At 39.2% G+C, this 14,361-nt stretch overlaps 1 protein-coding gene across 1 annotated transcript in view; it reads right to left on the reverse strand.

Moving 5' to 3' along the window:
- Positions 1 to 13,992, reverse strand: part of LOC104957778 (ubiquitin carboxyl-terminal hydrolase 2) — a gene marked incomplete at its 3' end in the record, with an annotated part of 20,365 nt that extends 6,373 nt beyond the window's left edge. The window contains exons 1-2 of the mRNA XM_010785440.1: positions 13,535 to 13,992; positions 399 to 449 (exon numbers count right to left, since the gene is read on the reverse strand). Coding sequence (XP_010783742.1) covers positions 399 to 449; positions 13,535 to 13,690 — 207 coding nt within the window. The remainder of the gene's footprint in view (positions 1 to 398; positions 450 to 13,534) is intronic.
- Between the last annotated feature and the right edge of the window lie 369 nt (positions 13,993 to 14,361).

Here is a 14,361-nt window from a genome sequence, read left to right on the forward strand (position 1 = left end):
CGTACTACTTACTACGTACTACGTACGTACTACGTACTACGTACTACTACTACGTACTACTACTACTACTACGTACTACTACACTACTACACACTACTACACACACGACACACACACACACACACACACACACACACACACACACACACACACACACACACACACACACACACACACACACACACACACACACACACATTTATTTTAAGAGCTGTCCTTCTGCCTGTTGCCTGGTAGATAGAAACTCTGGACCACCCCTCCTGTGTGGATTCAACAAACTGCACTCAGTGTAACACCATCCGGATGAGGAGGAGGAGGAGGAGGAGGTGGTGTGTGAAGAATGAGCTGTTTGGCTCCACACACATTTTCAGACTTAGATGTGGTACGAGTGTACTTACTGTGTTTCCTAGGTTCTTTAATCCTACCAGGCCTTGGGCACTCTTTGAATTCTGAAAGACAAAAACACAGAATATACAGGTGAAAATCTATCTCATAATGTTACTACATGACAACTAGATTTATGTATTTAAATTCACACAAGAAGAAATAAAGTGTCGTCTACCCAAAACGCATTTTCTTGCCATTTTTAAACAGTGAACATTTTTAAATATGAGAGTCTGGTTTTCATTCCAGAAGACATGTGTACAGTAAGATTAAAGAGCCTAAACTATTTGATGTAGGATTGGTTTGAACTTGAATTTCCTGTCTTGTACTTATGTTTACGTCTGTGCCTTCAGAGTTTTATCTTGAATTGATTGATCAGTCACAAAAATCTCTGATAAATACTTTGAATACTTTTTATTCTCTTCTCCTTTGCTACAGTACAGTTTTAGCTCCAGGTTTACTACATTTTGGGAACTATTTCTATTGACCTGTGACTGGAGTGTCTACCTGACAAATGTATTAAGTAATAACTATATTTAGGATTAGCCGAAGAGGAAGAATAAGTTAGAAACAACATTTAAACACTTAAAAAGTAGTAAAGAGTAAGCTAGTACAGTAAAGTACATTCCGTCATCAACAAGGCCTGAGCCCCCCACTGACACTGACCCCCTCAAAAGGCACTATGCATCACATTAATGCACATCATGGGAGCCAATCTGGTTCATTTAAATAATTTAAACCCTGCAAAGAAACACATTTCTGTCCTAGGCCCTCATTTTAAATAGGCAGGGCTCACCAATTCCAAACAATGCACACATTTGTATTTTCCATGTTCTTTATCATATTTTGCTCTACTTAGTTTTTTGCGCTTTTATTTTGAAGGCAGCTTTTAGCACAGGGTGATTTGGGCTCGGGCATTTAGGTATTTATTGACAGGTGGAAGTGGGATTGGTGCGCCAGAATGGGCAAGTGTTTTTTTTAGCAGGGAAAGAAACTAGGAATGCCACAAGAAAAGGAACAAAGAGTAGGATTGGTTAAACACGTTATACTGTTGGATTATTGGATCATTGGAATAAACTGCACAAAAGGAACTTCTTGCTTGGACATTGGATCATTTCCCAGCGTTATCGCTATCTGGTGCCTCAGTGGAACCTATACTGTGAAGTTCATTTTCTGTTTGATTTCTTTATGATTTAGCCGCTACAGTCCTTTTCTTACAATTTCATTTCTTAATGTGTCTGTATGCACTATACACACTAAACCAAATTCCTTGTAAACTATCTTGGCAATAAACCGGTTTCTGATCAGCTGTTGTAATTTATACCCCCAGCAAGCCAGACATGTGACAAGGAGATGATCTGTATACCCTCCACAGTTGCATTTTGTGTTGGTCTGGGAGTAACAGTAGAAGGTTTTTAATGAGCATTATCTTGAAAAAGGAACTTATTTTTGTTATCTCTTAGTCAGATTCTCTTATGGTAGATATCACGGAATCAGTGCACCTTAAGGATTTTCTACTCTGCAGCTTTCAAATTCTCAGCTTAAGACATCATGAAATCTAGACATTTAAACTCAGCCAAACACAACCGAGGCAAAGCTTATAATCATGATCTTAGAATGGTACCAGAGTGCTTTTCTGAACTTATGTCATCACTTGCTGCAGCTCGACTTCATGACATAAGTTGAGTAGTTATATAATTGCTTAGCTAGAGGAAGAACTAACAAAGAATGCGGGGGTGGAGAAGGAATAAACTTGTGACTCAACTGAGGAGCAGAAGCAGCTTACAATAACGCTTCAGAAAGCCAAATGGAATTCATTTCACATGGCTGAATCATACCTCAGCAAAAGAAGTGTCACGTTTTTCTGCTATTGTGACATTTCATTAGCTGTTCAAGAGTTTTCATTGTGGCATGATACAGTACGTATGAGAAACCAAAAGCTCATTTGACCAGCTTCTATTTTCTGTATGAAAACAATCTGACTGGAGGCCAAGCAGAGAAACTAACAGTGTGGTAACGTGAGCTTGTATTTTCTAGGCAGAGACCAACTGTGCAGGGCCGGCAGCCTAACACCAGTCACCTGATCTCACAGGCACTGGAAATCTATCTTACCCACAAGGCCCCTCCTCCCATTACCCTCACCTGCAGTGAAGCTCGAGCGCAATATCTGTAAGAACTATTTATCAAGAACAGCATGAGGTGACCAGAGGTGAGACCAGAGAAAAGGCTAAAAGGGCTGTACTGTAGTTTGAGGGTAAGAGAGTGAAAGCTTCGATGGTCAAAAGATCATTTCAATTGAGGCTTGAAATTTAAAAAGAAAAGACACTCAATAGAGCCCCTAAAGCAACAATGCTTTAACCGTTCGCTCAAATCAATCAGCGAGTGTAAATATGTATATATAACAAGTGATAGTAGCTTGTTTCCTTACCTTGAGACCAATTTTATATCTAACAAGAGAATCAGTTAAGAACTTTCAACTAAAGCTGCCTTCACATGATATATGGTTAAAGCGTTTCTTTGCTGACGTTGCTGTTGTGTTTCTATGGAGAAAGTGCTGCTCAAAATGTTCACAGAGCACAGCGATGAAAGTTCAAATGATTTCATCTTTGACCTCTGTTAGCGCTGACCTTTCAACGCGCAACCAAACAGATAGCCAGCAGGGGAGGTTATAGAATTGAAACTTAACTGTTTTCACCACAGCGCTCTGCAAACCCTGGATGTGACCTGACCTGACAACCTCTCAGGAACGACCACTCTCTGTACAATGGATGACCTCGCTGACCCAGAAAAGTAGTCCTCTGTAACACCATAAAGACAGGTATCGGCAGACTTGTAATGTCAGAATGTGTTATATGAGCGTTCGAGAAATTACTGGAAGTGTCTCATAATCCTTAGATCGCTGCTGTGCATCAACATAAGAAGGACATAATGCTGCATACACACTATTACTTTTTCGCTTAAAATGCAACGCTTATTCTAGAGTCCAGCAACTTGCGTTTTCAAACCCCTAAAAGTCAAGCTTATGAAATCCCTTTTATTTAAAAACTCCATTATTGCGTTTCAGTACAGTACACGTCACTTGTTAGACGCTTTTATCCAAAGAGACTTACATACATTGAATACTGTGGGCGATCCGCACAAAAACTGAGACTTACTGAATAAAATGGCTCAAGCTAGTTGGGGATGTAAGATAAGATAAGAGGTACTTTGTTGATCCCAAATTAGGAAACTTAACTACCGGTAGTTGTTTCCAAAGAAAGGCTTTGCCCTAAACCCTGCAGTTAGCAAATGGCAAATATGTGTCATGTGAATGCAGCTTTAAGCCTATTTCATTTCTGTCATTTGAGATTATGGTTAACATATGCACAAGGGTTTAATAATACAGTATTAATGAAGAAGGTATTCATTTCTTTCTCTTACTTTAGTTTTTTGAGACTTTTTGTGTATTGCACTGCTTTTGCAATGAGGCTTATAGAAAATGCCGCTACAGCTCCAAAAGTCTGCATTTTAGCTCAATCAAATATGTGCAACTAGTACCAGGATGCTGCTGTGCATTTGCAACATTAGGGTGGCAATTCACCCTATATCGGAGCTTTAAGATGGCAGTTTGTCACTTTCCAGACCCAGAGGGAACCGCTTTGTTTAGAGAAAAGACACTTATTATGACAGCAGAAATCAGTCAGTAGTCCCGTCTTCAGCTATGCTTTTTGCCTTCTCGAGGTTCATGTGATCGGAAAAATGTCAGTCCGTTTATTAGTGACGTGAGCCTGGAGCTTATCAAGTTATGAGCACTGTTACAGGAATGTTACAGGAAGGGCTTTTTACTATTACATAAATACCCTCTGCCATCTGTCTCTTATTCAGGAGGAAAGAGTCAGCATGTGGAGGGGGAACATCTACAGTTTAATTAACTGTGGCTTATCTAAATCCTCCGCTCTGTAAAGTCCACTGTAATGAAAAGAGCACTTTATAGCCACGACCGTATATCACTTGAACACACACTTCCTGAAGGAATCCGGTTCGACAGGAAGCAGGAAGGATTCTCTCTGGTCACCTCACTTTTTATTTCATTAGAGAGACACAACAGCTCGTTATCACTGTTCCACTGTTGGAATGTGACAGTCTGACTGTGCTGCACTCTGCTGAGTAATGCCACGGCCGGTTCCCAAAAATAGCAGCTTTGCTTTTATTGTCCCCTCGCCATTGGCTGATACTTCGGCTGGCCCTGGAGACGTCACGAGGATGAAACGACGTCCCGGCTCTGTCTCCGTAGCAACGCTATTCTTATTTTTTTTTACAGGAAAGGAAAGCTGGAGGACATGGTGACATCACGTTGACAAGACTAAGTGTGTGTGACTCAGTGTGTGAGGAACGACTTGGAGCAGATGTGACTGTTATACTGGAATCATGACATTACTTCTGCGGCTGAAGGGATTTGATTTTGAGGATACGGGTTATCGTACTACATAATCTAGCAATAGCTAGGGATAAGCATTGTTTATATTGTAAGGAAATGGCACTAAATTATTATCTGTCATGTAAAATTGGACTCATTTCTTTCTTATCCGATCCTACTACCATAATTAATTTGATAGACACTGCGTACAATGCACTTATAGTCGTCGTTTCTAAGCGGTGTGTCGAACCGGATTATTTAATGTGTGTGTGTGTGTGTGTGTGTGTGTGTGTGTGTGTAAGACAATCCATCCCTGCCTCCCGCTATGATCCCAGGCTGTAGCATGACTGTAATGACAGCTCATTGTGTTACGCACATACTGCCGTGATTCTTCAACATAAGCAGTTTAAACCAGCACATAGTGGGATTAAAGTCATGCTCTAACAGAAAAGCTGGGTAACATTTTTCAGGGTATTAGAGAAGATAAAATGAAGCAACGCAATGTACAGAGGTTCACCATTGCAAAAATAAATTCAACACGTTTAAAATAAAAAAATGTAAAATATTTATTCGGATTGGATTTCGGTATATTGCCGAAAATAAGATCCAATGCCAACACACATTTATGATACTTATCACGTTTGGCCACACGTCACCACCACTTGCCAAAGGTAGTCTCGTGTCGGCGTTTTGTAGTAAATGTACGTGTTAGCATAGCAACCAGAAGCTTGTGATATTCACGGTGTTATGTATTTACTGACTTACTTTATGTCGTTGGACAAAACGTAAAAAATCTTACAAGCTTGTGTTAACTACAGACCTTATTTCAGGTTTTATCCCAAAAAACGTTCAGAAAACCATTGATTCTGAGACGAGGGGAAACGCATATGGTAGTGTCTTTTCCGGGTTATAACACTCATTCCTGCACCCACAATGTGGACATGAATATTCAATGATATAGAGAAATATCAAAGATCTTTAGCCAGCTTTCTGAACGGCTCTTTCATTCATTTAATATATAACACTAAGAAATATAAATCGTGTATATCACATCATGCTATTGATACACCTTGGACAATACTGTAAAAATAATCCCGCGCCTCTTGAATAATTGTATATGTTCGGTTATGGTAACGGTTTCTCTCTCGACCTACACACTTTTATTTTATTATTTATTTAATCAAATACATATTTTATTATTATTGTCAGGATAGTATTGTTTTGGTTAATTATTTTAGCCACAATCCTTCTGTATGGAGAATCTGATATTGTAACAGCCGTATCATATAGCCATAATATGCAATTACTGTATAGTGTGAAAAATAAATGTCTGTGCATCTCTGTGGGGTATTTACCAACATAATAATGTATTACCTCACTCCCTTATATAACACACTCACCCAGTTCATCTGTCTCATTTTCTTTTGCAATAAATTAAATAAAGCAAAGTGAAGTACACAATTTATGTTTTAAAGTAAAAGACTATGGGAGAGACACATACAATTGTCACAAGAGGAAACATTCATACACTGTATATATTCCCAGTCCTTCCATGTGAGTGGACTGATACGTACTGTATACAAAAGAGGCAGCCCAGGGGGATAACTTTGCATAAATGCTCTATTCACAAATGTCAGAACAGAAGCGAGCTACTTCAGAAACCCTACTCCTCGAGGGCTAGGAAGCATGTGGTACGGCGAGGCCACTTTAAAAAGCATTCCCCTGGCCGGGTTGAACTGCTTCCTATAAAGCCGGGGAATAAGAGACGGAGGAAATGTCCTTTTGGCATCTAACCAGCGTGGGGGGAGTCAAATCTGGCCATCCACTGTGCTCATTTAATTCCAAGATGTGAGACTGAGGGACTGAGGGGTGGAGGATGGTGGTGCTGCAGAAGAAATGGGTCAAAGCAAGGTGAGGATGAAGCAAGGAATGAGCTCTTACTACGGCTTTACTTTCCAGAAGACACTACAAACTACAATGAGAAAAAGAGAGATGCTGCTTTTTTGCTCCTTAGATAAACATCTTACCACTGCCAATGAGCTTTGGCACTGAGCAGGAAGAGGAAACTGCCCGGATTCAGTGCATGCACTACCAGAAAAGCCAGTGTTAAATGTTTCAGTCTATTAAACAGCTCAAAGAAATATGGCAATGCGCCAACAAAGGAAAGGAAGAAGAAAGCTGCACCTTACACGGATAGAGAAAACCTGCTTTGCGAATATTTCAAGAGTATATATAGAATATAAAAAGGGTTTTTCTTGGTTATAAGAAAACCCAACAATGTCCTTGATTGCAACTTAGCCAGAAATGTTTCAGCAGGTGTGTTTGAAAGACCAAATCCGATTACAAAAAACAACATTGTGAAGTATAAGTTAAAGGGGCCCTATTATGCACAGAGAAACACAGGGATGTTATCCTTTGACGACCATTTACATGCACAACATCTTATATACAGTAAGACACTAAAAGAAAGGGAAAACCCTAAGCATAATAGGGCCTCTTTAGAAAGGTCATGTGGACTAAACCTCCCTGTTTTTTCAAGAAGCATTTCCTAACACATGCACTGGAAATCTACACCTTCTGAAGAATGGAGATGGTGTGGGAAAATAACAAGCTCAGAGCACAAGTGATGATATAGCTTAATGGAATCCCAGAAGGGGTGCTTTCAACAACCTATAAATGAGTGCTCAGCATTCTGATGATCTCTGTACCACCTGCTATTGAGCTTACTCCTCATAGTGTATAAGAACAAACATGTACAGTCTTTTCTATCAAACAGTCTGTTTGCTAGTCATTAATAGAGTTTGAGTCATGTATGCTAAGCAATACTGATGCATTTTGGTTTGAGACATAAATAAGTAAATTGGTGTTGTTTGTTATTTTTTGAAACACCATTATTCATCATCTGTTTGGTTATTTTTTTTTTTTTTTTTTTTTTAAAGGTCCCATGTCATGGTTTTCTGGTTATTACCCGTCCCCTTGTGTGTTATGAAGGTTGTTATGCATGTAAACGGTCTGCAAAGTCACAAACCCTCAAAGTACACCCTGTAGCGAGTAAAACTCTAACATAGAAAAGATCTGTCTATGCTGCCCCAGAACGCCTCGTTGGAGATTTTTCTTTTTCCATTTTTTTCTTCCGGGGCCTATTGACGTCACTACGTTCAAATGGACCAATTGGCACACAGCTATAGAACAATAGGCACACCCTCTGCCAGGGTGGACTCCCGAGCAGCTCAGGAGTCCGCCCAACGAGGCTCCCGGAGCGGACAGTGTGAGGTGGATTTCCCGCTGTGTTTCCCTGGATGCTGGATATAGACCAAGTGCCGTGCCGGTGAGAGAGACACCACGACACCAGTAATCCCCCTCACACTGTCCGCTCCTCGAGCCCCACAGGGCGGCCAGCGAGCCCCGCAACGTCCTGCCAACAAGGCACCCAGACCCCACGCAGCATTCTCATCTGTTCGTCATTACTGGTGTCATTTTCTGGTTGCTAACGCCATTGTAACAGTTAATCACTGATGTTCTGCTGTAATGGTGGTGGACTCATCAGAAAAGAGAGGGCGAGCTGACCAATCAGAGCACACTGGGCTCATAGAATGCTGTATGAGAAACCAATGTGAGTTTGGAACATTGAACTATGTACATCTATTCTAGTAGACCTCAACAATGGAATTATGTTCATTAGAAATGGGATATTTAAGAAATGAAACTTTATAACATGCTGAAATATCCTTGATTATTCAATCCCCCAGTCAATGAATGAAAAAAAATTATAAGAAATATTCATTTGTTTTCACTTTCATTTTTTAAGTGACATTAGAATATAGATAAAATCATCCATTATGATGTATATATGCCATTATATCTATGCATGTATAGTGTGAAATAGTGCAATTAAAGGAAAACTATTTAGAAACAGTTATAAAAAAGAATTGTCAAAAATATTGATAAGAAAACATAATATGCATGCATATCAACGACAGCTGAAAGAGCTCAATGGAAAACAATGCTAATATCTCATCACAGTATTAGCAATACTGCAATAATAAGCCTCTTACACCATAGCAATAACCATAACCCCCCCACTATTGCTGCTGTGCGTGTGTAACTGGGGCTGTAAAGTAAACCTAACACTACCGGCAGCAGGATTCCTGGGTCCACCTGGCAGCGCACGATGCCAAGTGCTGATTTGATGCCATACCAGCGCGAGAGAGTGAACAGCAGAACAGCCTGTTCTGACCTGTCTCTCTATTTGGCAGACCATCATAAATAACCTCTCCCCTGCTCTCACCTCAGCTACTGGCGAGTTTCTCCCATGTGAGCTGGAGTGACACTACTTTGTGTGAGCATGCTGGCACACACACTCTGGCACTTGATAGGGAAAGAGAGATTTCTTTCTCCCTTCTACAGAGCACACAGAGGGAAAAAGTCAAGTCATCTGAGCTCGTTGAGACATCGTGCGGTGACGTGGAACCACAGCTCAACTCTCCGGAACATGCCAATACACACATACAAACAAGTAAACAGTGAGATCTTCTTACGAAAAGGAATGGTCTTTCTGAAAAACACGAATAAATGTAGCTTATGAACTGGGTCCTAGGTTGCATTTGATTGGCTCAAAGCCTGAATAGTGCAACTTCGTGGAGCAATATCCAAAAATTGCTAAGGTGACTCGAAGTGTATTTTAAATGTACACCTTTAAAAAGTTTATATTTGGGGTTTTGGAAGAGAATTTTGCCCAAATAATGAATACAATTATTCTGTTTGATATTTCTATTTTAAAGTGCAAACCTCTCACATGTATATTGTTTCTAAATCCGGGTTCCTGTAGGTTTCGCCAACTAAAATGTAAGACTTTTTAAGACTACTTGAATAGAATTTAAGACCTATTTCACGGTTGGAAAGTATGAAGGAAAATTGCTATGAAAGAAGAAATACGTCCCATAATTACTTTCAAAGTAAATGTATTCGCGTTCAACATAAGAACGATGACTGAACATAACAGCACAGGCACACAGAACTGTGTTAGCGTGTTAGACAAAAACCAGAAAATATAATAATATAATCTGTGGCACGCTTACACTAATTGCGCCGCATAAGCGCATTATAGTGCCCCCTCATAACTGCATGAACCCATATGGCATAATACAACTCAGACTGGCTTACCTGTACGTCAATCAAGTGGCAAATGCCATAGTAAGAATGGATGATTGGCTAACTTAAAAAAAAAAAATGTCAATGCCATGCGATCTACCCACACTACCTTTGCGATCGACCGGTCGAATTCCAAAAGGGATCCTAATAAATGTATTTTTGTCAGACCGTATTTTATTTTATTTATTATACATTTTTTGTAGTTTTTTGTGAGTCATGTTTGAAAAAAAAATAGCAGTAAGAAGAAGCTTTTCACACTTGTGTTAACCAATATCCAAAATGTTCTACCGTTTTATATTTATATTCTAAAGTATTTGCGAAACGTCAACATTCTAAAGATGTTCACCGCTATCACATGTATGTTTTTGTTTCTAAATGTACTGTCAACCTAAATATTCCTAAAGGGATCCTTTTAATATCATTATGTTTTTGTGTTCTGAATGAAAATTGTCCCCAAATAATAATTAAATGTATAAGCGTAAGTATTCACAAAAGTTGTGTATATATTAGTTTCTAAATATATCTGTACTGTACTGTGATTTGAATCCCTTAAAACATCCTATTAATGGACAGATATCCAAAATAGGCTAAAGTCTACTCGCATTAATTTAAAATGACTTTTAAACATTACATTAGCAGTTTTGGATGAACATTTTCCCCAAATAATCAATTTAATTATTCTGTTTCATATTCATATTTTTAAATACTTACTATGTTCAATTGTCACCTGTCATTTCCTTTTGTCATATGTTATTTTATTCTATTTATATGTTTATTTTTCTTTACGTGAGTTTACACTGTCATTATATTGTTGTGTTTGTTATGTATGTATTATGCATTTTTTGTTGTTGCTTTTGTTAAAAGAAATGTGGCAGTGAGAAGAGGCTTTTCACACAGCGTCTATACCCAGCAGGTATCAACTTAAAGTCAAACATTGATTGGATAACATGCCACCGATGCATGTGGAAAAATAATGTATTGGCTTCTTACATAACCGGCCTGTTCCTGTTCACACATCTCCAATGGTAAGTGTTTCTCCAGCAGGAAAATAATTCACCCTCAATGGTAGCAAAGTGAACTACTAGCTAACAGACAGCGTTTACATTCTGCTGCAGCCTTCATGGGCCTCTTTGTCTCACAGAGCACTGCACTGAAATATCACACCATAGGCCCAACAAGAACACAGACAATAACCAAATGTGTAACACAGAGCCAACCCATTATAGGTAACATTGTATATACTGTAAATACCACACATGATATCCTCATGTGAAATATCTACTGCCAAGTTACTCCCATTGAAGACAGTGCACATTTTGAATGAAATCTGTACACGAGCTAGCATTCAAAATCATATACATCATTCCAATGTTTAAACCTCAAAAACACAAAAACAGGTTTAAAAAAAATTGGGATATATGAACACTTAATCTTATTTTAATTAATTAATTTGGTTTATACGGCATTGGCAGGATAGGCAATAAGAGTTTGTAACATTTAAGTTCAGGATTATTCTCATTATAAACCAACTTGTCAGACGTTTATGATCTTTTTAAAGTATTTGCACACATGAATTTGCTTCACCTGTCATGGATATAGTTGTTTCTATATGTATTGGTACTGTGATTATTTGAATTCATGAAGGGAATCATATTAATTTGATTTTTGTCACACATTATTATTATTTAATTATTATATTGTTGTGTTTGTTATGTATGAGTGTTCTTTTCTTATTGTTATTTTGCTCATTATGTATAATTTCCAGTGTAATTTAACATATTTAACATCATAATGTTGAAAATAGGGGCAGAAATTATTAAGCTAATTATGAAATTGGACTCAAGCTGACTTTACCCAAAACACCAACCAGAAAAAGCAGAGATAACTAATATGTAATTGCAATAATCACTTGTTTATAACGAAATACCTATACTTGCTGTCCTTGTATTGATAAACAATTGCATTTCCTTGCCATGCTTGCAGAGGTCTGCAGTGAGGTAGAAGTAAAGGACGTTTGATGAGCAACAGAAAAGGGAAGGACGGGATACGAGGAGCAGGTGGACGCTGACAACAACACGGAAAGCGTGCCAAGCTGCCAGCCCGGCACTAAAGTGTATTCTAATGTGATTTCTCCTTGCATAATATAAGCTGGAACACAGCAGCTCCACACCACGCTGTAACCTAGGTGCATACACACAAACACACACAATTGCACTAGCGAGGCTCTAATGTTCACGAAACTAAAAGCCTTTTCTTCTTCTCCTACTCATACTAGAACAGCTTGTAGCCTAGGCTATTTAATGAAACTTTACCAAACACTTCATTTTAACCTTGATAAATCCACCCATGGTTTGGACAGTAACGGCAGCTGTAAGGCAAAGAATACATAATTTAGGAGAGTGAGTCTCATGCAAAGCACCAGACCCATTTTAGTACACATTTAAGGTGAGGATATCGGTTTATTGCCAGAATAATGTATAGGCAAATAGCTTTTCATTACGTTAAACATTCCAGTGTTGCAGGATCTAATTCAGCATAAAACTCCACAGTAAAATCTGTGCTATCGGGCTACTAGTCTACCTGGTTTATTGGAGAAAATATAATGCCCTGTATGAATCAAAAATTATATTAAAAAGGGTTTTCTGATTTTAAAATAATAACTCAAGGAAATCATTTTATACCTACGACCCGTGGAGATATTAGAGATTGGAAATTCCAAAACCTACAAGCTTAGTGCAAAACTTCAATAACTACTTATAATTAAAAGTATTGCAATGCTAGCTTTTTTGTCTTGAGGCTGAACTGGCTTGCACAGAAATGCTTTTTGATACTTTTTTAGTGTACTCAGAATTGTCTATATATGTGGCTGTGTCCATATGGCAACCGCCAGAGGCAACATACAGATGCCCTACATATTCCAGTGCTTAAAGAAAGCCCCGTCAAAATGGGTTATTTCTTAATGTATTTCCATTAAAGAGTTGCAGTGAAATGCATAAGAGCAGTATAGTAAGAGCAGCTGTAGGTTATGAGGGGGATTAAATGGTCGTTATGTAACCGTTGACCTGACAGTGCAGGCCTACTGATCCTGGTACAGCGGAATACAGCGGCTTAAAAGACCGGCTTACCCTCACAGATGACTCACTCAAACATTAAACCGAGACTCTCACTAGATATGTGACATCATAAGAGAAAAAACACCTGTGTTCTATTCAGAATTATTATCTCTGCCTGCGATACATTTTAAACTCTTCCACAGGATATGCAGTCAATTATTTTTCACATTTTGTCCAAGCAGACTTTCCAAGCATTTCCCTTTAAACTGTATAAAGCCATTGTTTAACAGTACGTTTAACGTGTTACCACCGACTGCGAGTATTTAAGTGACATACGATAGTTGGAATGGGACAACCGGTATACGTAGCCTATTATTGAATAAGTACTATTCTTTTTATATCATATATGCCTCATTTCATAGTTATTTTCCTGCCAATTCACATTTAGCTCTGCCCATTAAGACAAAATGCGATAAACCTTATGTCCTGATTTTTGAATGGGGTTTGGTGAGACAGAGCCGGGATAACGGAGCGTAGCACGACCTCTTACCTTGGCTTGGTTAATGAGGAGCCCTACGAAAGTGGACACCAGCATCGAGCCGGACATGCTGCCTTTTCTCCGCATCTCCTGCTTCAGAAAGGGGAAAGCTGCAGCCGGCGGCTCTTCAGGTACGGTCACCGTGTATGACTGTAGCATGCTCGGCATGCTGGCGGAGGAACGAAGCCAACGACCCGGTGCGAGTTATGCAGGCGGACGAGAAGGTTTCCTGCTCCTCGGTTTGTGTTCAGCCCTTTTCTATAGCAATACGTTTCACTACGTTTCCCTTGGTCTCTGTCATTCATTCATTCATTCAGTCATGTAACAGCAGCAACCTCACAAATCACGCCGAATAGAGGACCTGTAGGTTTCCCTTTAAATTATACTACTACTACTATATAGAACGAAAACACCTAAAAAACACACGAATACTGACTGCAGTATTAGCCTACGCAGGTGTCAGCAAATAAGTAGCAATAATGCATATTGTGTGCCGATTCCGTTTTACAAGAATAAAGCTCCGCCCCTTTTGGCTCGCGGAAAAGTCAGCCTACAACAAACGTCAGCGGTGCCTCCAGCCGGGCTGCCTACGTCACAGTCCATCCTCCTCCACGCTGTTGGAACAACCTGAAGGTCTAATACTGTGTGGTCCAAGGAGAGTACTCATCTCCGATAGGATCATGTCCGAAAACTAACCTCTATAGTCCTGGCCATGATCACTGTATATGCTATCAATGTGACAGCATGGTAAACACAACACGTCACACAGCTGAAAACACAGGGCTGTGATTTACTACAATCTGATCCAGTGGTTCTAAAATTAGATTGTTCAGACCTAA

The sequence above is a fragment of the Notothenia coriiceps genome, unplaced genomic scaffold (genome assembly GCF_000735185.1).
Source record: "Notothenia coriiceps isolate Sejong01 unplaced genomic scaffold, NC01 NC01_scaffold00027712, whole genome shotgun sequence".
NCBI lineage: Eukaryota > Metazoa > Chordata > Actinopteri > Perciformes > Nototheniidae > Notothenia > Notothenia coriiceps.